The sequence below is a fragment of the Ceratotherium simum genome, chromosome 32 (genome assembly GCF_057802395.1).
Source record: "Ceratotherium simum simum isolate JZ-2026a chromosome 32, ASM5780239v1, whole genome shotgun sequence".
NCBI lineage: Eukaryota > Metazoa > Chordata > Mammalia > Perissodactyla > Rhinocerotidae > Ceratotherium > Ceratotherium simum.
The window spans coordinates 26249908-26276651 of NC_141931.1; the positions used below are offsets into that span (position 1 = coordinate 26249908).

Sequence of the window (26744 nt, forward strand, 5' to 3'; positions counted from 1 at the left end):
TTCTCACCGTTCTGGAGGATGAAAGTCCAAGATTAGGGTGTTGGCATGGTTGAGTTCTGGTGAGAGCTCTCTTCCTAATTTGTAGGTGGCCTCTTTATGTGTGCATGCGTGGAGACCTAGAGAGGGAGAGCTCTTGGGTGTCTCCTCTTATAAGGGTACTAATCCCATCATGGGGTCTCCATCTTCACGACCTCGTCTAACCCTAATCACCTCCCAAAGGGCCCATCTCCAAATACCATCACATTGGGGGGGGTCAGGGCTTCAACATAGGAATTTTGGAAAGACACAAACATCCAGTCCATAGCAGTTTCCTATGACTATTGTCTCTTAACCAGAGATTAGTCCTCCCTCGCTGGTAAGAACGTGGTGAAGAAGGAAGGAATGGAGGTTTCGGGGTGCGTGGATAAAGGGGATCGCCCCTCCAGGCATTTGTTTGACCGAGGCTGTGCGAGATGATTTTGTGCACGCCTGCGTCCCGCGAGCACGCGCTGTGCAGCAGCCTGCCAGACACGCGCTCAGAGGGAGCTGGCTTTGTTCTCACTTAGGCTGCCAGTTAGAGATGAATCAGGACAGATTTTAATTGCTTATTACTTCCCCACAAACAGAAACTGACATGATACACTCTATTAAATTACCTGCAACATGATCATTTTAAGACAGTGTTTTATGTTCTTTTAATGGTGCTATTTACTGTCTGTAAACTTGCCAGTATAACCAATGCCTCTCGTCTGAGGAAGCACACACGGCATGTTGTTCTCTGCTTCCTGAAGCCAGGAGGTGGCTAGCTTTTGCAGGCGGTTGAGCATGCTGACATAACCACAGTTGAGTTCACCTTTTTTTTTTTTTTTTTTTTTTTGGTGAGGAAGATCAGCCCTGAGCTAACATCTGTTGCCAATCCTCCTCTTTTTGCTGAGGAAGATTGGCCCTGGGCTGACATCCGTGCCCATCTTCCTCTACTTTATATGGGACACTGCCACAGCATGGCTTGACAAGCAGTGTGTCGGTGCGTGCCCCGGGGTCCGAACCTGCAAACCCCCAGGCTGCCGAAGCGGAGCGCACGAGCTTAACCACTGTGCCACCAGGCCTGCCCTGAGTTCACCTTTTAAGAAAAGAAGGATGCCTTGCTGTGGGGTTAAATTCCATATCAGGATTCAATATCCTCAGAAAGAAGACAAAGAATCTTAGGATGGAAGGACAGGGACAAAAATCACCTGGAACTTGGATGTCTTAATCTGTTTGGGCTGCTATAACAGAATATCGCAGACTGGACGGCTTACAAACAACAGACATGTATTTCTCAACAGTTGTGGAGGCTGGAAGTCTCCAGATCAAGATGTCAGTAGACTTGGTGTCTGTTGAGGGCCTGCTTCCTGGTTCATAGACGGCCATCTTCTCACTGTGTCCTCACATGGTGGGAGGGGTGAGGGGGCTCCCTGGGGTCTCTTTTATAAGGGCACTAATCCCACTCGTGAGAACTCCGTCCTCATGACCTAATCACTTCCCAAAGGCCCGACCTCCTAATACCATCATATTAGCTAAGGGTTAAGATTCAACATATGAATTTGGGGGGGACACCAACCTTCAGTCCATTGCACTGGGCTTCTTGTTACATTCGTCTCTGTTTTGGTGGGAGAGAGATGGCATGAGGTGGACTGAGGGCTCAGCCCCACTCTGGCAGTGTGTGTGAACACGGGTCTGGTAGGACTGTGAGCGCCCCTGCTGGGGTATGCACGCACCTCGCTCAGTTCTGGTGGTTTGGATCTAACCGTGGTCATGTTGGGTTTTCACTGCTCTGGCATAGAGTAGCTTTCTTTTAAACCACTCTTTCACCCTCTTCTCTGTCTCAGGGTCCCTCACCTCACCCCTAGAGGCCTCAGTTACAGACTGTGGGAGCTCAGGGCACCAACCCAGTGGGCCTTTTCTTCCTTTTTCCTCCCCCTTTATGTCTGCAGACCTTCCTTTGATCTTGTTTGGGAAGTCGCCATCCTTTCTCGTGAGTCGGTTCTCCTTTTACCACCAAGCAGGTCCCTATCGACCTGCTTCCAGACCCCTGGAAAAGTGACCCTGTTCTTGTCTACTCGGGTGGTCTAGGCTCTCGTGTGTTGTCTGCCCCCTGCCCCCTCTTGAACTGTTGCAGTTGGAGTCCTCTGAGCCTTGCCTCCTAGAGTGCTCTGAACTGTCTCCTCCTTCACTGAGGTGTGGATGCGGTGCCCCCACCTGGGCCACTGTGCGTTCCAGGGACACCATGTCACCCTCATGGGACAATGTATAGGGCTCCGGGAACTAGGACCCTGTGATAAGCGATCTCTCCCTCAGCACCCTTTTCTCACCTGTGGAGGTTGGGGGAACCATTCATTCCATCTCTGCAGAGGTGTTTATTGGGGCCCTGCCATGTTCCCCCAAATATATTAGTTAATACTGAGAACAATCACATTCTGTTTTTGTTCTGACACCTAGAAATGCCAAGTTGGAAAAAAAAAAATTCCCCAGAGGTAGAAGAGTATAAATGAAATGCTAGAAAAGATTATAGACAATATGCACAAGGGTTATGACACTCTTTTGTCATTCATAACTCTGTATGTGACTTTGTGTAATTGACAATGAGTGACAGTGGGCAGAGCGTTGATAACTTGGCTCCTTCCAGGAGCATCTTTCGCCTACCATAATTATAATGGTCGGAAAAGACTAAATAAACTGCTAAGACACAGGGGCTTCAAGCTCAAGGTGAGTCCAGAAGCTATGAGCATCAAAATATACTGCTGCATGCTAAAAAGCAGACATGCAAGAAATTAAAAATATAGCCCCAAAGGTTTAGTGTTGCCTTTTTAACGGTGCTTAAATTCATATTCATATCTTCTCTGTCTGTCTGAAGTCACCTGGGTTGATATAGGGAGGGTATAAACATATCTACTTCAGTGAGTGCTTCTGCAAATCCTCTTTGACAAGGTCTTAAATCTGTTGAAATCAGATCGTAAAATTCTCCTGCAGTTTCAACAATTGGTAAAAACAGTGCTCAACAAATTTTTTCTTTCCATTTTGTATTCAGATGTTAGAACTCCCATTCATAGATCCCTCTTCCCCCACCGCCTGGGGAAAAATATAGGCAACATGTGGTGTGTTCGCAACATTTCAAGTGTAAATATTGAACTTGGTTGGTAAATTTTAATTTACCTTTTAATAATTTTCTGACTTACGTGGGCTATTTTTAGCATATGAGAGCTTAGAGATTTAGTGAAAAATATGCTGTGATCACTGAAAATGCCAAACAAGAGTGGTGTCTCGCTTAGAAATTTATCAGGTAATAAGTTCTTCATCAGTGGATATTACTTCCCAGGTAATATATGGAATTTGGGGCAGTGGATGACTGAAAATGTTGCTAATGTGATTTATACCATTAAATTACTTACAAAATGCCAGCAGAATGCATGCAAATGTTCCCTGAAGAAGAACTCTATTAAGTTGATTCTTCATTTCTGATAACAGAATCCCAAGTTGCTATTTAGCGTCAGAAAATCCCTTTAGCAGGTGACCTTTTATGGCGGGTAGTGTGTGAATTCTTAGGGTTGCCGAGTGTGCCAAGTTATTATGAAATCCTGGGAAGATAAAATTCAAGAAAGAACCACCCAGTAGAACATTTTAGCCCTTAAACTCTTATATGCTTTGCTGTTGATACAGAAATCTATCCTTTGAAGATGGCCTCTGAATGGAAATGTGCTCTGGAAAAATCCATTATTGATGCTGCCAAGTTTCCTCTTCCAATGGAAGTCTTTAAGGTAAGATATCCATTCATAGCAATTTGTCTGCTCTTCTCAAGAATCAACTGTGTTTAGTTTCCTATATCAAATCATTTCCCGCTATTTAAAAAGCTGCCTTCTTGGCCAGGTTCCATTTTAAGTGTTTAAAACATTATCTGTTCCGTTTTGCTGTGTTTTGTAATCTTCACAAATACCCGTATCACAAGGTCCAGGAATGAAGATCTGAAGTCAAATTTTTCAGGTTTACTGTTTTTGTCCATAATGTATGTTATAGAAATCTCATTTTCACCCTCTTACTCCATACCAAAGAAACAAAAGAAAATAGAGCAAGTCTAATTTTGGTATTTTTTTTGGTAAAAATGATGCTTCTCTTGATGATTGAATTTTCTCATTGACTCAGGAAGCTTATACTGAGTCTGTACTGGGAATTAGGCCTTCTTTTAGGTACTAATACAAGGGCAAAAGCAACATACCACAACTGGAACGGTTTGCCAGGTTCTTAACACTACTAAAACTATGCTTAAAACGTATATGAAATAGAGTATTAAGTTCTGGGCAGGAATGATGCTTTCAGGTCAGAGGAAATCATAAAACAGGCTCTTCTTATTTGGAACTCGAATCTGTTCATTTCCTTGGACAGTTCTAAGTGTGGTTGTAGTAGACCGGCATAAACTTGCTTTTCCGTTACGAGAGTGCACGTTTCTGCAGCGCCGTACAAGTTGCATGTGGAAAATGAAATTAAAATGGTGTTGAGGTGCCACACGCAGCATGGGTTTGAGGCTGGGGCTGGGCGTTGGCTTCCTGAATTTTATTTCCCCTAAAGAAGTCCTCACTCAGAATTTTAACCCGTCACAGCCAATCGTGAGCGTTGTTGTTCAGCACTTTCCTCGTGTGTAAAATTGGACTCAGAAAGACCTCTTCTGAAACTAGTCATGGACTTATGTTCTGAAGTTTAATTGAATGATCACTTTTATAGTATTTTGAGCTTCCTGTACGAGAAGAACAGTATAAATATAATAAGCTGTTAGCAATAATAATTACTGACAATGAAACATTATCTTGGGCATTTTTTCTTTTTTTGCTAACTGACCAAATACTTCTCTTTCCTCTCTTTTCTTTCCCTCCCTCCTTTCCTCCCTCCCTTCCTCCTTTCCTCCCTTCCATCCTTCCTTCCTTCCTTCTTCCTTCCTTCCTTCCTTCTTTCTCTCCCTCTCTTCCTCCCTCCTTCCCTCCTTTCCTTTCCTAACAATATCCTCCCCTTGCAAAAAATAATGATGATAATAATGAAGACAAACAGCATTTACTCTTTCGTAACCTCTCTGGCTCCGCTGCCTGTTCCCCATCCGGTCCAGCCCCATCCCTCGACCTCTACAACTGACATCCTTTCTCTCCTCTTCACAGTGGCCCTAGTAATATTTTAAATGTACGAATCTGACCATGTCCGTCATCCTTGAAAAAGTAAATTTTGTTTTGAAATATATTATACACGTGTGAGTTCAAAGACTAACATAATGAAAATACAAACACCCCCCTCCAGTCTGGACCCGGGCAGCTGCCCGTCCATGAGAAGCCCCCACCTGTCCTTCCTTATCCTCTCTCCAGGCTCTGCTGGGGTAACCAGCACCCTAACTTTTGTGTTAATCATTCCCTTGCCTCTCAGTGTAGCGTTACTACCTGTGTATGTTTTCCTAAACGTTATATTGTTTGCTTTTGACAAAAGAAGAAGCAAGCACAGCCCTGATTGTTCCAGGGGAGGCTGTTTTCTGGCTCTTCAGAGGGGAAGATAGCTGGATGGTGTCGGGGTGGTAAACTAACCGCACTTTTCCTCAAGAGTTTACAAGAGAATTGAGTAGGCAAAGTCGTGAGCTAATCTAAAGAAAATCAGGGTTTATCATAGTCAGGGCATCTGCCAAAGTTGTAGCGTGAACTCCAGGTACTGGACATCCCTTAGAAATACGCACAAGAATCAGCTGGTTTACGATTTCTGCTTTTGTGGCTTACTCTAGTTCCAGAACAGGCCTAAGTGAATTGAATATTCTCATCTGCTCCAGGCGGCTGAGCCTAGAGCAGAGCCCGGGGACTTCTTCAGAAGACGGTCACAGTGAGCCAGATGTTGTTTACAGTCTTGTCTTCCAGACTCTGGCAATCTGTCCTCGGGTTCCAGAGATGATAAAATGTGACAAGCCATCTTACTGGTGGCAGTGTTTCTTCTCACCTTGAGTGACTGAAAATGTCCTTATTCTGTCTGTGTGTTTTGCTGATAATTTGTTTGGCTATAGAATTCTAGGTTAGCTATCACTCTTATCAAAAATTTGGAGGTATTGCTCCACTTTTCCTCACTTTCTCTGGAATCTTATATTCTTTTTCTCCACTGTTCTGAAATTTCACAATGGTATGCCTTCGTGGGCGTCTGTTTTCATCCAGAATACTGGGTGTTTTGGATGTCTGCAACTCAATGCCTTTATTTGGGGATATTTCTTTTTAAATGGTGTCTTCCACCTCTCTCTCCTCTCTTTTACTTTCTTCATCTGTGACTATGTGGATATGGTACTCTTGGACTGGCTTTTTAATTTTTTTTGTTCTCAGTTCTATTTTTCGTTTCCTGGTCTGTTCGCTCCACCATCAGAAGTTTTCTCAACTTATTTGTGCTGTCATGTTTTCACGAGCACTTGTTGGGTGTTTTTTCTCTGAATGCTCTGTTTATAGCCTCCTGTTCTTGTGGCATGGATGCATGAGTTTATCTCATTGAAATTATTGATTGTTTTAGAGTTTTTTCTCGCTAAATAATTTATTTCCTCCATATTGCTTTTTGGTTTCTGTCTTATCAGAAGCTTTCCTTAGATATCTGAAAATATTTGACTGTGCTCTTGAGTAGGGGGGCGATTAGAGAGCTGAGGGCAGGGTTGATCAGTGTAGGTCTCCTTGGGGGGCTACTTCTTTCTACAGTGGTTTTTCCTCTTTAGCTGATTTCCTAGGGGGCATTTTTCAACTGGAGTTCAAGGTCCAGCTGCCGGTGTTCTAGGAGCTGTGTGGCAGGAAGAGGGCCCAGGGTTTGAGCACTGAGTACGTACATGCCCACACCCACAGACCGGGCACCGTCTGTTTCATCCTCTTCAGAGGAGATGGGGGAGGACAGCTTGTCTTGTAGGGTGGGTAGGAGAGGATGCCTAGGGGTCTGACAGCTTCCTGAACAGTGCCCCCACCTCTTATTTCATCTGCTCCCTTTCACCCTCGTTTCAGACATACCTGTCGTTACCTTTCTGAGTCTCCTGAATATCTGCAGTCTTAATGGGTTAATTCTCAGCTTTTCTGCCAAAATCTTGGGATTTGGCTCTGTTGAATACGTTAAATAAGTTATTCCCCTGCATTTTAACTTCTATACCTTTGTTCCTGTCTAGTGGGTTTGTGTTGTGTTTTTTTTTTTTTTTTACCGTCTTTACTGTAGTTTTGGTTAGAGTTTAGGAAGAGGTAAAATTATGTGGGTTTTTAGTTTGCCCTCTTAATCTGGCACTCCCATCTTTAAAAATCATGTAGTTTGGACTCTGGGGTCAGCTCCCACATCTTTCCGGGAGGTACTGTGCCTGGTGAGCCCTCACCGTGCTTCCCTGCGGTCCTCTGTGGCTGTGTTGGGCTGTGCCCTTCAGTGCTCCAGGCCCCTACTTGCTGGCCTTTTCTCTTCTTCAGACTCCCTTTGTACCTGCGTTGTTGTTTTCTGTTAAATTCCTACTCGTCCTTCAATCACAAATAGAAATTCTCTAAAAGAAGCCTTCCTGGCCCTCTGGCCTTTGTCCCTAGCGAAGATGAGATTGGTCTCCATTAGGTGCCCTCTGTTCTGCGTTGTCATCCAGGTCACAATTCCACTTAATCTTTGTGTAATATCCATCTCTTGTTGCCTAACTGCGGCTCTGGGAAGGCCAGGATCATGCCTTCCTTGTTCATTGTTGAATCCATTCAACCATACCTCACTCCTTGCCTGTAACAGTGCCCAGTAAATATTTGCCAAATAAATGATCTGATTCCTGAATGGACATATGCATTTAACTCACTGATTTGAAGTATTTTGAGTTAACATAGTTATAGATTAATTGGATGTGCAGACTTATTATTTAGAACCATGAATACTAAGACTCAAAAGGTATAAACATTAATAATCCTGATATAGTTTTAATTAAAAATTAACTAATTCATTAAATGTTTATTGACTAGCTACTCTCTGCCAAAGGCTATTGACCTGATTCCAGAGTTTAGTAATTCGTTGACATTTTCCAAAATACGTTTACCTTCTTCCCTCACTTTAATGTCTTTCTTTAAAATTCAGACTATTATTTTGATAGACTACCTGAAAATGATCATCTTACTCAATATTTTGTTCATGATTAATAGTTGCTTTAAGAGTAAATACTCGGGGCCGGCCCCGTGGCTTAGCGGTTAAGTGCGCGCGCTCCGCTACTGGCGGCCTGGGTTTGGATCCTGGGCGCGCACTGACACAGCGCTTCTCCGGCCATGCTGAGGCCGCGTCCCACATACAGCAACTAGAAGGATGTGCAGCTATGACGTACAACTATCTACTGGGGCTTTGGGGGGAAAAAAAGGAGGAGGATTGGCAATAGATGTTAGCTCAGAGCTGGTCTTCCTCAGCAAAAAAAAGAGTAAATACTCAATATTTTCTATTTTTCACAGGGCCTACCACAAGGCAGGACGTAGGGAATAGGCCCTTAATAATTAAAAATTGGTTGAATTAAAAATGATGTGTTCTTAAAGCTTGTGGAACACTTTTATAAATGTTTTGTCTTATTTCAATTTGATGGAAAACCAATGGGCAATTTTACTTTCTTAACCATACTTTGTGTGGAGTGAATATTTATGCATTTAATTTTGAAATCATGAGAACAACTACTGTATTAGTTTCCTAAGGCTGTTGTAATAAATTACTACAAACTGGCTGGCTTAAAACAATGAGAATTTATTCTGTCGTGGTTTTGGAGGCCAGGAGTCAATTAAGGTGTCAGCAGGGCCGTGCTCCCTCTGAAGGCTCGAGGGAGAAGTTTCCCGTGAATCTGTCCTAGCTTCTGGTGGCTGCCTGCGGTCCTTAGCATTTCTTGGGTTGTGGCAGCATCATTCGAACCTCTGCCTCTGTCTTCACCTGGCGTTCTCCTTTCTGGGTGTCTGTCCAAATTGCCCTCTCCTTATAGAGACGCTGATCATTTGATTTGGGCCCAGCCTAATGCAGTATGACCTCAGCTTAAATTGATTGCATCTGCAAAGACCCTGTTTTCAATAAGGTCACATCCATAGGTTCTGAGTGGATATGAATTTTTAGGAGACTGTTCAACCCAGCACAACCACATTTCATGCATGTAGAATAATTGAAGAAATCCTATAATAGTATTCTGTACTGAGTTAGTCTACTTAACACGGAGGTAATTAAGTTAAGAGAAATTACATGGGGGCATGGGATGAGGTTCAAACTGTCTTAGCAGTTGCTTCATTTTAATAAAAACAAGAGAAATTTTCTGTCTCTCAAGTTTTTAAAAGTTTCAGGGAGCAGTATGCTCCTGCAGGGTCCAAATATAGAACTTATATATTCTTTTCTCTGTTATTACTGTTTGATCATCACTGTTTCTCAGCAGGCAAACTTATTTCTATTACTTTCATTATGGTAAAAGGTATATATGTTTGGATTCATCCGTGAATCATCCTAGGCGCGTGTTGTTACAGAAAATTGCCATAAGCGTTCAGCTGTTACGAGACAGAAGTCAAAGCTAAGCACATTTAATGGCTGGAGACGAGCAGTATTTCAAAGCAATTCTTTTTATTATTTTTACACTTTAGATAAAGTGGGTATTTTAACGGAATGAATCTCATTATGCTGCAGTGTTTGGCACTTTGGGGAATGTGTTTCCATATCTGCATTGGTATCTGTGTATCTGTGTCTGTAAATGCAATCTGATAGCGTTAATGTGCAGAATTCCCCTTCTTTCACGAATACAAACAGTGACCGAGTAAAAACAAGCTCTTAATTAGTATTCCTGCTGTTATTTACCCTTGATTTGAGAGACTATTTTGAATGTCTTTTGGATACCCTGTTTACTGGGAATTCTGTCTTCCCTTATATGGAAAATGCAGATAATCTTCAAATGTACATTCAGTTGAAAGCTAAGTAATTAATGAAGTGGGTACCAAAAAAAAAAAAAAGTGGAGGGAGAAGGGGATTCAAAGCACATTTTATTGAAAAATAAATAATGAAATGATTATTTTTCTTGAAAGCTAGCCTCATTATTTAGAGACCTAATAGATTTGCTTAAGCAATCCATATATTAAGATTTATTTACTCTTGAAAAATGATAAGTATATAGAGGTGGCCACACTGCAAATCAGTGAGGTCCTTCACTGGCTTTCTCTTTTACTCATTATGCAACCTTTGCAAGCCGTCTTTGATTAACTTATGGCATGTCCCCCTGTCAAATAAAGTGAAATGCCTGCTTTCAGTAAAAGCTTTTTACTTTTGGCTTCAGAAAGAGCTACTAGGATGGGTTTTTTTCAGAGTTTGTTTCTGTCCTCAAAGTATGAATTTAATGCAGGGCTCATTCAGTTTTTTGACCAGGGATTTCTGTACTGTTTCAGTTTTCTAATTCATTAAGTATTTACTAAGATTATAACAAATGGATTTGGGGGAGTTTAGTTAACCTTTTAAAAATAGGGCTAAGGGAGACTAGACAAGAAGAGTCTAATGATAATTAATGTAATATTTCATGTGTCAGACATTCATAAGCCTTCTATAATTAAGGTTGCTTTTCAGTCTCTGCAATTGTTGTAAATTGTAATCTACGTCTGTGACCCCACTGTTTGCAAATGTTAAATTATAGAAGTTTCTATAAATTCGTCTATACGTCAAAAGGGGCTGCAAATAAGAAATAGCAGTTCCTAATTTGCCAGTTAATTGAAATAAACTCTTTTTCCCTTGGAGGACTACAGATATGTAGCCCAGGGAAAAAAACTGCTCCTCAGCTGACTTCATTCACGACCACACTTTGTAATTGCAAGGGAAGAAGATGATTTGAAATGTCATTAAAATCCATTATCCATTTTTATCCCTTAAAGAAGTGAAATTGTTTGAATATTTTTTTCATCCTGTTATAAAAAAAGTTTCAAAATCCCAGTGTGTTTGGAGTTCCAAATAAGCTGTTTAAAGATTTGCAGTAGAGTGAAGGGAACTGGAGATAAAGAACTGAGACTTGAGGCCGGAAACCTTTGCATCCTCCTGGAAGCCTCTCTGTTTCTCACACCCCTGTGTCAGGGGTCCACAGATCTACCCCCAGGTTTGGTAATTCACCAGGACTCACAGGACTCCTATGTTGTTATAGTCACAGTTACGGTTTATTCCAGCGAAAGATAGAAAGCGAAATCCCCAAAGGGAGAAGCTGCATGGGGTAAATTTTGGAAACCCACGCACAAGCTTCGGAGAGTCCTCTTCTGGAGAAGTCGCACAGGATGCACTTTTAATTCCTCCTGCAGCGAGCTGGGACAGCATGTGCTAAGGAAGCTCGTTAGAGACTCAGTGCCCAGGGTTTTCACTGGGGGCTGGCCATGTAGGTGCCCTCTGCCTAGCACATACTCAACTTCCAGACTCCCAGAAGGGAACCAGCCATTTTAGTATAAATCATATTTGTACAAACAGTCTGGGCACAGTGGGCCACTCTGTATTTACAGAAAATTTTCTGTCAGTGTAGGGTACTGTTTATCAGCCATATTCCCAAGTGCCAGCCTAGAGCGGATGCTGTGAGCAGGCCCTTTCTAAGGACTGCAGTCTCAGGCCTGTTGTGTGTGTTTGTCCTTTTCTGTACACCTCCATTCAATCCATCATCAAAGCTTGTTGGCTCTACCTTCAAAATCTATCCCGAATTTAGTCACACTTCTCTTGGTCCATCACCACTACCCTAGTCCAAGCTACCACCTCCCCCCTGGACTGTTGCATTAGTTTAGAACTTATTTCCCAGCTTCTGATCATTGCTTCCCTACAGTCTCTTCTTCAGAGAGCAGCCAGAGTGATTTTTTTGAAACAGGATTCAGATCATGTCACTCTCTTGCTTATCTCTTGCAACTCTCTGGTGGCGTCTCATCCCACTCGCGGGGTGATGTCCAGGGTCGCCTGCATGCTCTCTGAGCCCATCTGCTGCTCTGCTCGGGGCCCTCATATGCTCTTTCCCACCCCGGCTTCCTGCTGCCCCTCCAGCACACTGAGATGCCCTCCTCGGGCCCTTGCAAGAATGCCGTCTGCCCGGAAAGTGATTCCCCCAGATGGCTGCATAGCTCCTTCCCTTCCTCTCTTCAGGTCTCTGCTTAAAATCACGAATAGCACTCTCCACCCCCATCTCCCCACCACCATGCCCTGCTTTATTTTCCTTAGGGCGTTTATCCCCCGGCCTACTCTGTACTAATTTGCTTTTATTTGCATCTGATCTGTTTCCCCTGGCTAGCATGTCAGCTCCATGAGAGCAGATGGTTTTTGTGACTGCTCATCCCCAGTGCCTCAAACAGTGCCTGGCACATAGGAAGCAGCCAGTAAAAATTCTTGAATGGATTAGTGAAGAAATAAGTACAAAATTCAACTCAGAAGAATCAAAGCTCGGGAGAGGTCATGAGGATAACTTAGTGGCGTGAATCTCCCGTGCGTGGTTCTGAGTGATGGGGATGACTGTGTATAGAGAGGAAATAAAGGGCTCTATTGTGATGATGTGCTGAATTCACTACTAAGCTGGTTTTTTCATGATCAGTTAAAAATACCCTGGGTCAGATCTTGGCAAAGAAGAGGAAATAGTTGAGAGCACCGAGAACAATATCAAGGATGAAATGAAATCAAGGATGCGTCTTGGCATAAAAAACCCCACGTTCTCTGAAGTCCCATTGCTCATGAACGTGCAGCGTTAGTGTTTGCTTCTTGCTGAAAATGATCACAGAGTAGACTTAATATTGCCTCACCTATGTTGTGTGAGGGGATTTTTTTCTTTTCAGAGTGTCTGGCCCTTAAGATCTCTCTGGATCTTCACAATAACGTATTATAAGGGGCTGTGGTGTTATATATTGTTTCCTTATTAAACAAAAAGATCAGTGGAGACAGTGAGCTTGGGGGATGCGCTGGGGAGACCACTTTGGTTCGGCATAGAGCTGGCACTCAGTGGCTGGTCTCTGCCTCCTGGTGGGTTTGTTTTCTGCTGTATTGCATGGTCTTTCCTAGTACCGCACTCTCATTCCTTGGGTAGGTATTGTAACTGAATAGATGAGATGTGGATGGGCAATGACGACCCCATGCATCCTGGTTATTTCCGTTTTATTGGAAGCTGCGGAAAGAGGTGTTTTTCAATGGGATATGTACACCCAGGGCTCTAGCTATGATCTGTTCCATTATTGCCTCCCTGACCAATTCCCAGTCAATACCTGTGGGTATCCATAAAGGGAGCCGAGGTCATGACAACTGCAGCTTTTACTTACTCAGGACGCACAGCAGATCGAAAGTATACCTGGTCCTACTTGGATAAAATGCCCAGTCTCTCCGTGTCCCTCGCACAGCTCAGTTTCTGTCGTCTTGGACACAGGGAACTGTTACACAGATCCAAAATTGTGTATACGTAACTGGTGGGAGTTAAAAGGTGCCCTTGAACTCTGTAAATAAAGGGCTTTCAGTAATGGCAAAGCAGTGTTGCATCTGGTTGGGTCCAGTCTCAAGCTACGCCTGTCATTCTTTCTTCATTGCGTCTCGCTCTCCCATCGGTTAATGTTTAATAAGCCGAGGGAAGGGGCAGCTGAGAGAAGGCTAATTGATAGAAGAGGCTGCTGCATGCGGCCATTGTTATTTATTTTTTAACACAAGCAAACAAACAAAAACACACATTCCGTGCACGTATTTCTCCTCTGTTGGGAGTGTTCGGGCAACGCTCAAATGCACTGAAGATTCTGCGTCCTGGTATTTCTTTAGCTCTTTTCAGCTTTGAACGATGTACCCGTTGGTGTGATTGTAGATTTAACCCTTCGGAGAGAACCTCTTCTATAGTTTAGCATCTGAGACCCGGGTTAGAGGCCGAAGAGAAAAGATGAAGTGTCCTTTCTCCTTCTGTCTGGTACAGCCAGAGGGGTAAGAAAGGATGTGAGCTGTTCTGTTACGATGGAGTGTGGTATTGTGGTTTCCATGGTGACCAATTTCTTTTTCTCTTGTTCAGCAGCTAAATTCAGCAACAATACAAAACTCGCAGCTAAGTTTGGCCTTCAGGTGGGATGCTCAGATTCTCCCAGAATTTGCTTTAGGCCCCCCGTGTGGGGCCGGAACTGAGTTTCTTTGGCATGACGTTCTCTGTCCCACCTGGCAGAAGTCTGATCCCAAATAATTTAGCAGTAAATGCTTGTGTGGCACGTGGTTGATATTTCCTTCTCATCCAGTAAAGGCCAAATGGTTCTGTTAAGGAAAGCCCATCTTAGACAGTAGGTCATGTTGTTATCAGACTGGTGACTTGCCCCTGTGAGCCTGTCAGTGTTGTTGACTTAACTTCAGGGTTTTCTACCCGGTGGCCCCTTCCAGGCTGTCTTACCACGAGGCTCCCTAACCACACACTGGGCCCTGCAGCGCCTGTGCAACATTCCCTCCTTGGCCCTTCTCGTCTCTTTAAAGACTTGGAGAGGTTTGTTAAACAGAGTCCCTCTGGGATGGTAAATCACAGAGAAAGTCACTTTATGTAATGCCCGTCCTTCGTGACTTCCAGAAACCAGAGGGAGTTATTCTTCATGTGTTCTAGGCTCTTGAACTGCAGCGTGTGAATTACATAACTGGAAAAGGACCATGGGGGCCGTCTCATTTTTATGAGTATTGGAGAAAATCTTGTGAGAGACACAATAAAGAGGGCAACGTTGGTCAAACAATAAATGTAACTATAAAAATCACAAACCCCAGCTATAGAAAGAGTTCACTGTGATGACCTGATCGCGGGAGCCTGAACCCTACCGCCTGCAGCTGGCTAGATAGTGCCTTGCTTTTAATTCTAAACGTTAAGAATTTAAGAACATAGTCAACTTTCAGTGATCTACTCTGAGATATTCCCAAATGGCTTCTGTGGGCCGCTGATTATTCTGGCTCTCTTTAGTTATTGCAGTGTCAGGGAAGGAAAGATAATATTCACATGAACTTAATGTAATTGGCATTGGGATATGAGGAGGGGGCATAAATCTCTTCTTTATAAAGCAGAAACATTTCAAAGTGATGTCACATCATATTTTTACTTTTTCAGATTTTTTCGGATTCCGTGCTACTATTAATAAGAATAATTGAGAATTGATTATAATTCTTTCTTCTCTGGATGATTTGATAATAAACCGCAATAAGATTGTATGGAGGCAGGTTTTTTCCCCCTAAAAACACAGATTCTTTGTGGGCTAGATCATACTTTTAATCCTCAGGGGGACTTTCCTGAACAGGCAGTTGCAAATCACAGTATCGCATAGGGAAACTGATGTAAGAGAAGTTGAAGTACTTTAGGTCTCCAGAGGTTTAAGATCTAGTGGGAAACGAGGGCCACGTGTGATAGGGCCCAGCACACCCATCCTTCTACGCTGCTGAACCCCCACCTTCAGTGCACGCCCTCCTGCCCCGAGAAGGCACCCTGAGGGGTTCGTGTGTATTGCGGGTGTCAATAAAACTGTGGGAGTCCTTCAGTCCTGCATTTTCTCTCTTCACGTCCTTGGACTGCCATTCTACTCTGAGATTTCTTGTCTTAATGGCATCAAGTCAAGGGTAAGATGAACATGTGCCTCCAGTTCCGTCTCCAGCCCCATTTAGAACCAGAAGAACCAGCATAAGCAAATCAGATAAACTTTTGCACGAATATATAATCTACAGTGTTTAACATTAAAAAAAGGAATGAATAAGTTTGCAGTGGTATAAACCGGACTTAAAGCTTGTTAATAGTTATCAAGATGTCACACTTGTAGCTGCTGGTGTGATTTCTAAACCCCAGCAGGATTAATTTTTTTTCCCTAGCATCTTGATTCTCCTGAGAGTAAATACACGCATATATAACTCTAATCGGCAAAGGAATTTGGAAAATTGAGTCATTTCAGTTGTGATTTTTGTACAGATTAGTCCACCTGCTGGACCTCCGTTGTTTCTGAGCTGCCAGTGCTTCTGAGAGACTGCAGGTCCATCGGTGAGGGGTAACGAGCAAGGCAGGGACGATGCCGTAAATCCTTGTTCTCGAGTAATAAGTTACACACCTTAAGAGTTTCTTTGGAATAGATAATTAACCCTTTCAGACCCTTCAGGATAGGGTGTGGAGGCACGAATAAAGCCATGGACACTTCACATGAACTCCGACATTGTTCTCTAGTGGAAAGTTGTTGCACAAGTATTGATGGCAGCTGCTAATTATTGGGCAGCAAGAGGATGGAGGAAATGGCACTGGGCACTCTCCGTACATTCTCTCATTGTATTTGTGGTAACTCAACACTGATATTATTAGTCTTGCTGTACCCTTGAGGAACCTCAAGGCTCAGAGAAGTTAATCTCTTCTCCTACCTTGTACAGAGAGCTGTGGTGGAGCCAAAACGTGAACGCAGATCCATCTGAATCTCAAGGCCAAGGTTTTTTCCCTGTTGCTTTTGTACAGATTTTAGAAGTAAACTGGGATACTTAAAGGCTGAGCCAAATCAGTATTATTGTAACAAAGAACCGGAAGGTGAATCCTGAGAGCGTTAAGTGTTGCCTGTCAAGTATCACACGCGAACTGGAATATGTTGATTGACTCGTTGTTATTCAGTTGTCTTTGAAGAGGCTCTGTTAGCTTTGAGTTGTATAATTAACAAATGCCCCCACGCCTTCCAGTGCCTGCCCTCCAGAGGGTGGTAGGTCTTCCAGTGTAGAAATAGAACCACCGGTGTAGGCCCTAGTAGTGGTCCCATTTTTCTTGTCAGTGATTGGTTTAGGAAGAGGCATATGACCAATTTGGGTGAACGAACATGAGGAAGTCAGCTGAGTGGTTTCTAGAATAGGTTTTAAGAAGAGGCATAGGGAAGGGGTGGCTCTCTCTCCTTCCTCTATACTTTATCCTATCTGGCTGAGAACCATGGAACTCCTGCAGCCATCTTGAGACCATGAGGGGACTAGGAGAAAGCTGTCCCGTAAAGAGTGTTGAAGAAGGATGAAAAGAACCAGGCTGTTTATGACATTGTTGACTGCTCCATTAACCAGTCTTGAGTTGCCCTTCCTTCCTCCAGAGTTCTTTCCTATGCAGTGCAATGGATTTCCTGATGGCTTAGGCCAGTTTGAGTAGGATTTTCCGATCTGCGTGTGTGAAGGCAGCCTGATGGGTAAAACTTTGCTCAGGGGCCAGTACCAATCCCAGTGACTGGTCTGCTTGTCTGTGGGTTCGAAGTGATAGCTTACTTCTTAAAAATCACAAACCCACGGGTGCCGTGGTGGTAAGTAGGCAGGTTAACAAGTACTTGAGTCATCATCATTGTATTACACACACAGTAACTATTCCATAACACCATATCGTGATGATGGTGTGTTTGCTATCGTTACCTTCATTCATAACAGCATCGTCTAATTTTACACACTCGATATTCAGAGTGGTGGCCTCTGGAAGTTAGATAACAACAGCATGGATCTGCAGCGTAGACTAGCAGGAATGCCAAATACCAGGATTTCCAAGTCTTGTTGAGAAAGCATCAAAGTGAGTCAAAAGTGAAAGGGATGGTGTGCGAGGCTGACCTGACAAAGAGACTGAAGAGCTTGGAGGGTGTCCTAATGCTGGAGACAGAGGCAAAGAGAATCAAGTGATTTTGAGGACACTCAGGAAAGTGAAGAGAGGAGACCATACGTTCAGGTGTCTCCTCAACTGTACCTGACTTCTCTCTTCGCCTTGTCTAAATCAGTGGTTCTCAGCTGGGAGAATGTGCCTGTCAGGACAGTAGGCGGTGTCTGGAGGCATTTTGATGGTCACAGCTGGGGGGTGCTACTGGCACCTAGTGGTGGAGACCAGGATGTGGCCAGACATCCTACAGGGCACAGGACAGCCCCCAGCGAAGAGTTATCTGGCCCCCAAATGCCAACAGCACTGAGATGGAGAAACCTGGGTCTAGGGAATGAATACTTTTCTGGAAACAGACTGACCACTTGAAGGCAAGGGCAGCTGGGATTTGAGGAGTGTGCTTCAGGCTTTGTTCTTAGATCTGTACCAGGCTGACTAGCAATGGGGCTCTTTGCAATTTGGAATCTCCCCGCCTGTGACTGAGCACGGTAGGAGTGTCTGAGCTCCCTGTGTTCCGTTGGCCCCTGTCCGTGTCTAGAAAGATCGGAACACAGATTCAGCCTGCTTTGGGGAGAAGTTTTGCTCATCACCAACTCCACATTCTTTCTCTGAGGGGTGGTGACAGTCATATTTCCATGACAACAGTGTCGTCGCATTTCGGGCTCTCCGCAGAAGGGGCACCCAACTATAATTTCTTCGACCACATCCTGTCCGTGGGGGGTGGAGCTGGGAGGGAAGCTCAGCCCCAGAGCCCCTGCCACGCTCTTTTTCAGCCGACAGCGTTCAGCCTGCCTAGAGCGTTGCTGTGGAAACAGGAGGAGATACCCCGGCTTATTGGGGAGAGAATTAACTAAGCATGAGAAAAGACGGTGTAATCGCTGTTTACCTACACACACAAAATCAGCCTTGTTTTTTTTTTCACAGTGGCGCTGTAAGTAGGGTTGAATTTCTTGCCACTTACAAATGCTTTTATGGTGCTAAATGTTAATCAATGAAAGACATTCTCATTGCCCCTGTTGTTTAAAACAACCCAGTGTACCAGTTCCTGACTCACTGTGAAATAGGCCCACTATAATCGCCCGTTATAAATCGTGTGGTTGGGTTGAAGTATATAGTACTACATGTTCTCATTACTGTTTTTTAGCTTGATTTAATGCACGACGAGTAGATAAAACTGCTCTTTACAGCTGTAAGTAAAAAATGGAAATGCTTATTAGTGTTCAGCTTATAGATTTTTTTATTACATTTTTGTTATAAATATTTCATTGGGTAAATTTAATTCAGTGCTGTGGAATTGACATGTAATAATGCTATTGATTTAATAAATGCGGGCATCCTAATGTCCATTTTTGGATGAAACTAATGAGAAGAATTTTCTAATGAACATATGGACGCTAGATCATTGCTGAAACAGAAAGAGGAACAGTATGATAAATTGCGCTGGGTCTTTTTTTTAGTGCGACCTATCATGCTGGTATGCACAAAGGAATTAAAGCATAGTTCGTTATATATCAATTTGAATGTAATACTAATTAAAACCTTCCTTTGGCTTCTCTGAAGCCTATTCTTAGAAATTATGCAAATTAACCGAGGCCTTTGAAAAAGTGCAATGCAATGTTTGAGCACCCTGTGGACCCCAAAACTGGCACATTGGAGCTGAAAAAATTATATTGTGCCATATTTTTGTGTCTGATACTCTAAAAGATTTGGGTGCTTCAAAAAAATCTGGAGGGGCGCTGAATTGCATATCTGTTTATTTGTCCGTTTTATTTCCTATCAACATAAGCAAAAAGGAATAACCAGGGAATTCAAGATTGGCTCTCAGATGGCCACCACCAGAGAAAACGTCCTGTTCTATTTGATTGTGGGACTCAGGTTAAGAACTTGGTTTCGGCACAGGGAATGAATCGCTGGTTTTCTTACATGAAAATCCTCACCAAGTGCATTTTAATTGTGTTGTGTTAATTAGTTTGAACTCAGTCTCCCTGTGGTACATTCTTCCTATTTTTCTATCATGTGAGGTGTGTTTATCTAACGGAGCAGGAATGGCAGGAAGCATTCGCTATTTTGGGATAGCCACGTACTAAATTATAAGAACATAACCTGCAGTTCTTCAGGCCTTGAAAGTAAATGTAGAGACGAGTTAAGGTCCAGTCGGCAAGTGGGAGGTGAGTGGCACCTAAAATGGTTGAACGTTCTTTCTTCTTCCCTGCCTTCCCCGTCTTGAGTCTCTCTGTTAGTAATATTCTTCATCTCCTTTTGTAGATTAATACGCATAGTCATTTGTCAGTTTTATAAAGAACTTCAGTCTGCACCCCGAAGCTTTATCACTCTGGCAGAGAGTTTGGGTTGGTGCTTACTCACGGATGACTAATATTAAGGCAGTCTGTGGCAGTGGTGTTTCTTAAATAGCTGTGTTTGATCCCTCCAGAATCAGCTAATGCCTTTTCCATGCACGGCAATCCCTTCAAAGGCAGAGACTTCATCAGCAACTGATGTTGAAAGTGGTCGGTGACCAGTGTGTACCCGGGGAGTGCTCTGAGGTTGTCTCATCTTCTTGACCTCTGCGTCTTAGGTGAAATGAAGTGAGACATAAGCCAGAACTGTGAAGCCAAAGAACCAAATATATTATGGTTTGTCCAGACTTCTTCTTCCAGCCTTATACTTCGTCTTTATCACTCTTCAGCCATTTTCTAACTAAATTTCAAGCTTCTCCAGGTTGGGAACCACATCATCCACTTTTTTCTTAATTCAATGTAGATTGATGCTTAACACATAGTATTTAAAGTACCGCTGATAGATTGAGACTCGGTGGACTTGGCAGGCAGGCACATTTACTAGATTAACCACACTGATCAGATGAACCTGTCTGGGTTAACACTGATAACGTTATGAGAAAAATAGGTGTTGATGAAGGATAACATGAAACACCATAGGCATTTTGCTGTACCCGTTTCTTAAATCTTCTTTGCTTAAAGAACACACAAAAGCAATTAGTAAAAGATATTCGTCAGTTGTTGATGAAGACTGTGATTGATTGTATGTAAATATTTTGGGGGTAATTTTTGGTGTCAAGATTCTGACACACTTTTTTCATAAGCTATTGAAAAGTATTATGAATTAACAGCAAAAATGGGAGGTTTTAAGTAAATGATCAGTATCAGTAGCTATCACATTTTAACTTGGCAATATCTGTCTTTGAAATAAAATTTTAGGAGCCCGTAGATTGTAAGAGTGTCGTTAGTTTGTTTACTAATTAGCAGTAAACAAGGAAAGATCCTTTTTGGTCTTTGCTCCCCAGTCTATTCTATAATCTGAGAACTAATTGTAGACTCAGACCACTTGGATTTGAATCTTGACTCCTCTTGTTAGCTCTGTGTCCTTGCTTAGGTAACTTAACCTCTCTGTGTCTTAATTTCCTCAGTGTAAGATGTGTGTAAGACTATCCCATAGTCTCTTGTGAAGGGAAAATGATAATACAAGGCAAGTGCTTAGAAGTATTTATGACATGTTAATTGTGGTTGTTGTTTCTACCTGCTTGATATTATCTACCAAACCAAGTCATTCTCAGTGCAGAGTCACTGAATCTTAGTGGGAGAGCCAGAGAGCTATTTGGGGTCAGGAGAGGATAAAGCTGATGAAACCTGAGTGGAGAAACAGAAGTTGATGTATACATAATCTCTTTTTCATTGTCGTTCAACTGAAAATAAGGTTCCCTGAAGAGCGATTGTTAAGGGAGGCTGGTAAGACAGTCCTCCAATAAAATGAATGGCATTTTACTTCTGATCAATATAAAGCTACTTTAGGGCAAAAATAAAAGGTGTAGCGATGAATCTAGATGGGAATGACACCGCCAGATTTTCTTAAATGAAAGGAGTTTTTCTGTACACAATTTAACTGGACTGCAGTACATTTAAATAAACAGTATTTCTTGAATGTGACAGGCATATTGGTGAATGTAGTGAGGATTTAGTAATCCCTCCTGATTTCAAGAAAAACGTTGATCCAATAATTGTGAAATGTGACTGATTCTCTAGGGCTTTGCAGAGGCCAGAATACATCTTTCAAACCACGGTGTATTTTCCATTCTCTCTCAGTAGATAATCGGTTTTGTGAATCATCTTTAGGGGCTGGGAACTCTCTCTCTCCTTAACATTGAGAATGATTAGCTGGTGTTTGTGTAAATTAATGCATGTACTCTGACTGCTTTAGCAGCCCAAAGTAAATGGTCTGGGGGTGATTAAATTTGTTTTTCACTGAGAACATCTATACCTTTTCTCATATACTAATATGGATGTACTTAAGACACACACAGTGCTCAGAAGGTCTGGGTATTGGCTTATTTGGAAATTCACTGGTGTTAAGTTCTTTAATTATCATAAAACACTCTTATTTTTTAGGAGTGTCAAATGACTCCTTTTGACTTTTAGATCAGACCTAAAAGCCTTGATATGGTCCATTAAGCCCAGCCTCCCTACCTAAATGTGCTGTGCCACCTTCCCGGAATCTTTTCCTTATCATTCTAAGTCCCATGCTTTTCATGTTCCAAATTAATATTCACTCCTATAAATCCTTGGACTGCCATCATCACAGTGATACTAATTTTTATACGCTATAAGGAAAAATATTTGTTCTGAAATCTCTTCTAAGCCTGGATCTTCCATAGCTGTTATGTGTCTTTTCCTTTTCCCTTTAACAAATGTAGTTTTTGTTTTGTGTATTCCGTGCACCATCTAGTAGCCTGCTGTGTGGCACCTCGGTGGTTTCTAATGAATGCTTGTTGAATGAATGGTAGAACATAGAATTGGAATGGGTGTCAAGAAATCATCTAGTGTTTTGACAGATGGTAACTAGTCTTATCAGGGTGATCATTTTGTATTGTAAATAAATGTCAAATCGATATGTCATACACGTGAAAGTAATACAATATTGCGTGTCAGCTATACTTCAGTTAAAAGGAGAGAAATCATCTAGTTTTTGATGTTCTTTCAGCTTAATTCAATAAATATTTATTGGAGTCTTTTTTTGGATGAGCTGCATGGCATAAAGAGAGAGTTCAGCACTGACTAGAAAGTATCCCACATACTACATGGCTACCTGTCATGTTTTTTTAAGGTCTCCAGTGGTGAGAGGTTTCAGTGGCGAGTCCTTTTAGAAAATACTATCCTACCTCTTGTAGTAAAAAGTTTCTGACATTGTTGTTCATGAGTAACATAGGCATTAGAATAGCAGATTTATAATCATCCAACTCATAATCATTATGTGTCTTTGCTCCTGGATTTTAAGCATTTCCATTATATTGATGTGCCTTTGAAACTGGTGGGATTTCTACGTGGTCATAGAAGGATATTTCTTTTTCTTTTTAATGCTGATTAAAAAGTGATCTTACTAAAGTGGAATTTAGAGCTGGGGATACAGGAATGTATTGTATAGTTTCCAGGTTCATTTCTGCAATTCGGAGTTCAAGTTTCATAGGCTATGATAGCTGGTTGTGAGTATTTGAGACCAGAATATAAATACTTATGTTTGTGTGTAGCTACCTCTCAAAATATCTGGGTTTTTTTTTCCAGTAAGAGTTTTCACATAGTTTGAAATGAAACAGATGCGTTTCCACAAGAAGTTTATGTGCTTATAACTGAAACCTAGTAGATAATTTAAGATGTTGTAAATCTGAGCCGTGATTGACAAAGGAAAAACTTGTTTCTAAACCTTTGCTAGTTCACTAAGCATTATTTTTAAATTGCTTAAAAATATTTTAATGTCATCGAGACAAAATATTGTCAACAATATTTTAATTGTTTAAAAATATTAATATCAGTATTTTATTTTCATCCCACGTATGGCCGTGTATGATTTTGATGTGAATGGTATTTTTTATGGATGAGCAGAGAGGTAGAGACTATCAGTGGTTCACAGACAAGCACATGGACACTCCAGGAAAGAAGGAAGAGAATGTGATATCCGCACGAAGTGATCCGCTTTTAGCCTAGAGATAAAGTTCGATGCAGAATACACTGAAATTGTTATCGATGAGCGTTTATAACATAGCCCTGAAAGGAGAAGGTTATCTAAGGAGCAGATTGCTGTCCTAAGCCTGTTTCTAAGGAAAGGTAGCCATTGCCTGGTCCCAACAGACAACTGTGAATAAAATAAGGCAGCAGTTCAAGCACAAGATTTAGGGTAAGGGTGCCTGGGGCCACAGAGTTTTCAACACAGCATGGGGATCTGTGATCTGTGATTGAGAGACCTTCCAGCAACACAGATAGAGAATATAGGGAGAACATAGAGAACGTAGATAGAGAATGGGTGTAGACTTGGCTAAAGACTTCAAGTCAGTGGGTCAAGGTCAAACTGAGAGCCTGGGATGTAGAAAGAGCCTGGGGTCGTGGGTCAACCCTACTTAGAAAGTTGGCTCTACTCAGAGAGCAAAGGTAGGAACAAAAGTATGTGAGGCAAAGAGTGGGCACCTAAACTGAAATCAAGAGGGGATTAAGACGGCAGGGAGACCAGAAGCCCAGAATGCTGTCAGGGCACCCCTCCAGCAGAAACGCAGAGGGAGAACAGGCCAGAGGTCGAGATTGCAAGGAGACCCTTGGTGATGGGGGCAGCCAGGGAGGAGTCACAAATTTCCTACTGTTGGTGAACCACATCTCAGGAATGTTTAGCCGTGGAGCTGTGAGTAATGAGAGGGGACGCTGCAGCGTGAAAGCCATCCAACAGCAGAGAGGGAAACAGAAGAACTTCTGTGAAAATACGACATCCACTGGGCCATTGATGACAGCTACAAATGTGTCCTCAGCGCCCGAGGACATTCATGTATTGTCAAACAGTGTACGGTGTAACAATGACGGTTAAACTTGTCTAGTACATTCAGGCAAAGTTTTATCATCGTTTTAGAATAATTCCTCTTTTCTAAAGGTTAAAGTGTTTTGTGCTTAAAAAGGAGAAATATTTATCTACGAATCCACTAATGTGATTCAATTCCCATTAATCATCAGATACTGGGGGGCGTGGATGCCTGACGGAACATTAACTTTTAACCTTTGAATTCAGGTGTCAGTCATTTTTGCTTTCCACTTTTGTCTCCACACCTGTGGTTTCTGCTCTGCCTTGGCGTTCTGGTTGATGTGTGTTAACGTGCATTAACTCTCCGTGCTGTTTCTGTTGATTCCTTTTCTGAGCCACCTTGCCCAGCTGCCTTTAAAAATAAGTGCTTATTTTCAGTATAAAAAATAAAAATCATCTCCTGCAGCTAAGAATATTTTTATAAAGTGTCGATTATAAGTTCTTAAGGTGTTTATACGTTTGTATAGGACGGGCCGGTTCTTTCAATGAGTTTTTGTCATATCTGTCGTTGCACATTGAGCAGGTGCCTTCTTGTTCTGATCACCCCCCTCCTTGGATGTGGCACTGTTTGTTTCAGCCAGACCCCAGATTTATTGTGCGTCCATGGGGTACGGAGACCTTTGCGGACTGCTGTGGCGACATGAGAAATGACAGGGTCCTTGTGGTTCTCTGGGTGTTTATGTTCTGCACCTTCTCGGGTAAAGCATTGGAGTGGTGGCGAGTTTTATAAGCAGTTCCTCTTCTCTGGTCTCCTCTCAGACACTGCCTGCATTCACCAGCTTTTGTGGGGAGAGCAGGCCCAGCCCAGTGGGGCTCTGCACGACCCTCAGAGTTGGGTGTTGCATCATTGAATTAATTAAAAATCTACTTTAGACTTGCAGATAAAAGAAAGTAATAGATCCCCAGATATTTTTGTCCTCACCCAGTTGATGTATTTAGAAAGAGCAGGATTTGTTTCCTCAGGGACGGGCTGCAAATACACTTATTTATCCACTACTATTTATACAGACTGTGAGTTAGGAGGTGACCTCCATCTCAGCAAGATAAATCCTGGTGTCCAGAGTCCAGCCAGCCTCATCTACTGCTGTGTAGCTAAGTGGCTATAGAAATTTGTTTTCTTGAGAAGGCAGCAGAGCTCTGTCTCGCACACGTAAGGTTGCTGTGAGCGGGTTATCAAACTGCCAGACGCCTATTAAACTGGGGGTGTTGCTCATCTTTATGGGAGCAGGAGTCAGGTTCTGATTGTATGCAGGGCTGTTTTGGGCCCTGATATGCACACATCTCCAGGATCATCAGCTTACTACCAATCACTGATAAGCTGTATGCTCTCAGACACAGGAGAGAGGCACAAGCTATATCACCCACAAGGTGCTCACTGAAGCCTGTGAAGGAACCCTGGTAGCAGGAGCCACGTTTTCTGAAGATGCTCCTGCTGTGTTTTACATGACTGACTGCCCCCATTACTCCGCTGTGATTCAGTTACAGCACCTAGGAAGATCAGAGCCGTGCCATGTGAATTTTTTGCTTCGTCTAAATTTAAGCCTGGCCACCAAGGCTTGTTTCCTCTCCCCTGGAAAAGCAATTTAGCCTGCAGAAAATAATGAAATCCGCGGTATCTCGCAATAATTAGAAATTCGAAATGGGGAGGGTTATTTCCATCTGATTCCTGTTGCCCAAGAAAATGCCCAAGGAGAGCATCCTGACAGTCACCAGGTTCATTTACAATCCCATCGCCTTCAACATGTTTGTCCTTTCCCCTGCAGGATCATGCAGATTTGCGAAGCCATTTCTTCACAGTTGGGATGAAGCTAGAGACAGTGAATTTGAGCGAGCCCTTTCATATCTGTCCTGCGTCGGTGACCAAGGTGAGTTTTCCTCCCTCCACCTCCGAGTGGATCAGATAAGTCTTTCCACTCAAAGCCAACCAGGTGAAATGCGCTCATGCGAGGATGTGTCGCAATGCCAAATAAACCAAAGGACGAGTGCCTTCTCTCCAGTCAGTGCTGTTTTAAGCTCTCTTTTTATCACTGATGTCACAGAGTGCATCTAATCAGATGCCTCCTCTTATGCTGGACGGGGTGCATTTCACTTCTCTTCTGATGGTACAGGGTCTAGACCCCCGTGTCCTTGAGTGACTTGGAGGAAGATTGGGATGCATAACTGTGAGTTTACAGCAGTGAACTCTGCCACTAATATGTGCCACCTTCTGTTATTAACCATAATCACATCAAAACCGCCATTTGTTCCTATTATCATTAAAATAAACCAGTGATGAGATGCATGTTGTAATCATTATAACAGTAACTTGCTCCTCCTCCACTGATAGTGGTTAATAGGCTCTATGTATATT

At 42.6% G+C, this 26744-nt stretch overlaps 1 protein-coding gene across 4 annotated transcripts in view; it reads left to right on the plus strand.

The window, feature by feature from the left end:
• SFMBT2 (Scm like with four mbt domains 2) overlaps positions 1 to 26744 on the plus strand; it is a 247485-nt gene that overhangs the window by 126686 nt on the left and 94055 nt on the right. For all 4 annotated transcript variants that reach the window (XM_087420850.1, XM_087420851.1, XM_014783683.2 and 1 more), the window contains 2 exons: positions 3676 to 3773; positions 26158 to 26259. In XM_087420850.1, the coding sequence (XP_087276976.1) occupies positions 3676 to 3773; positions 26158 to 26259 (200 nt within the window). The remainder of the gene's footprint in view (positions 1 to 3675; positions 3774 to 26157; positions 26260 to 26744) is intronic.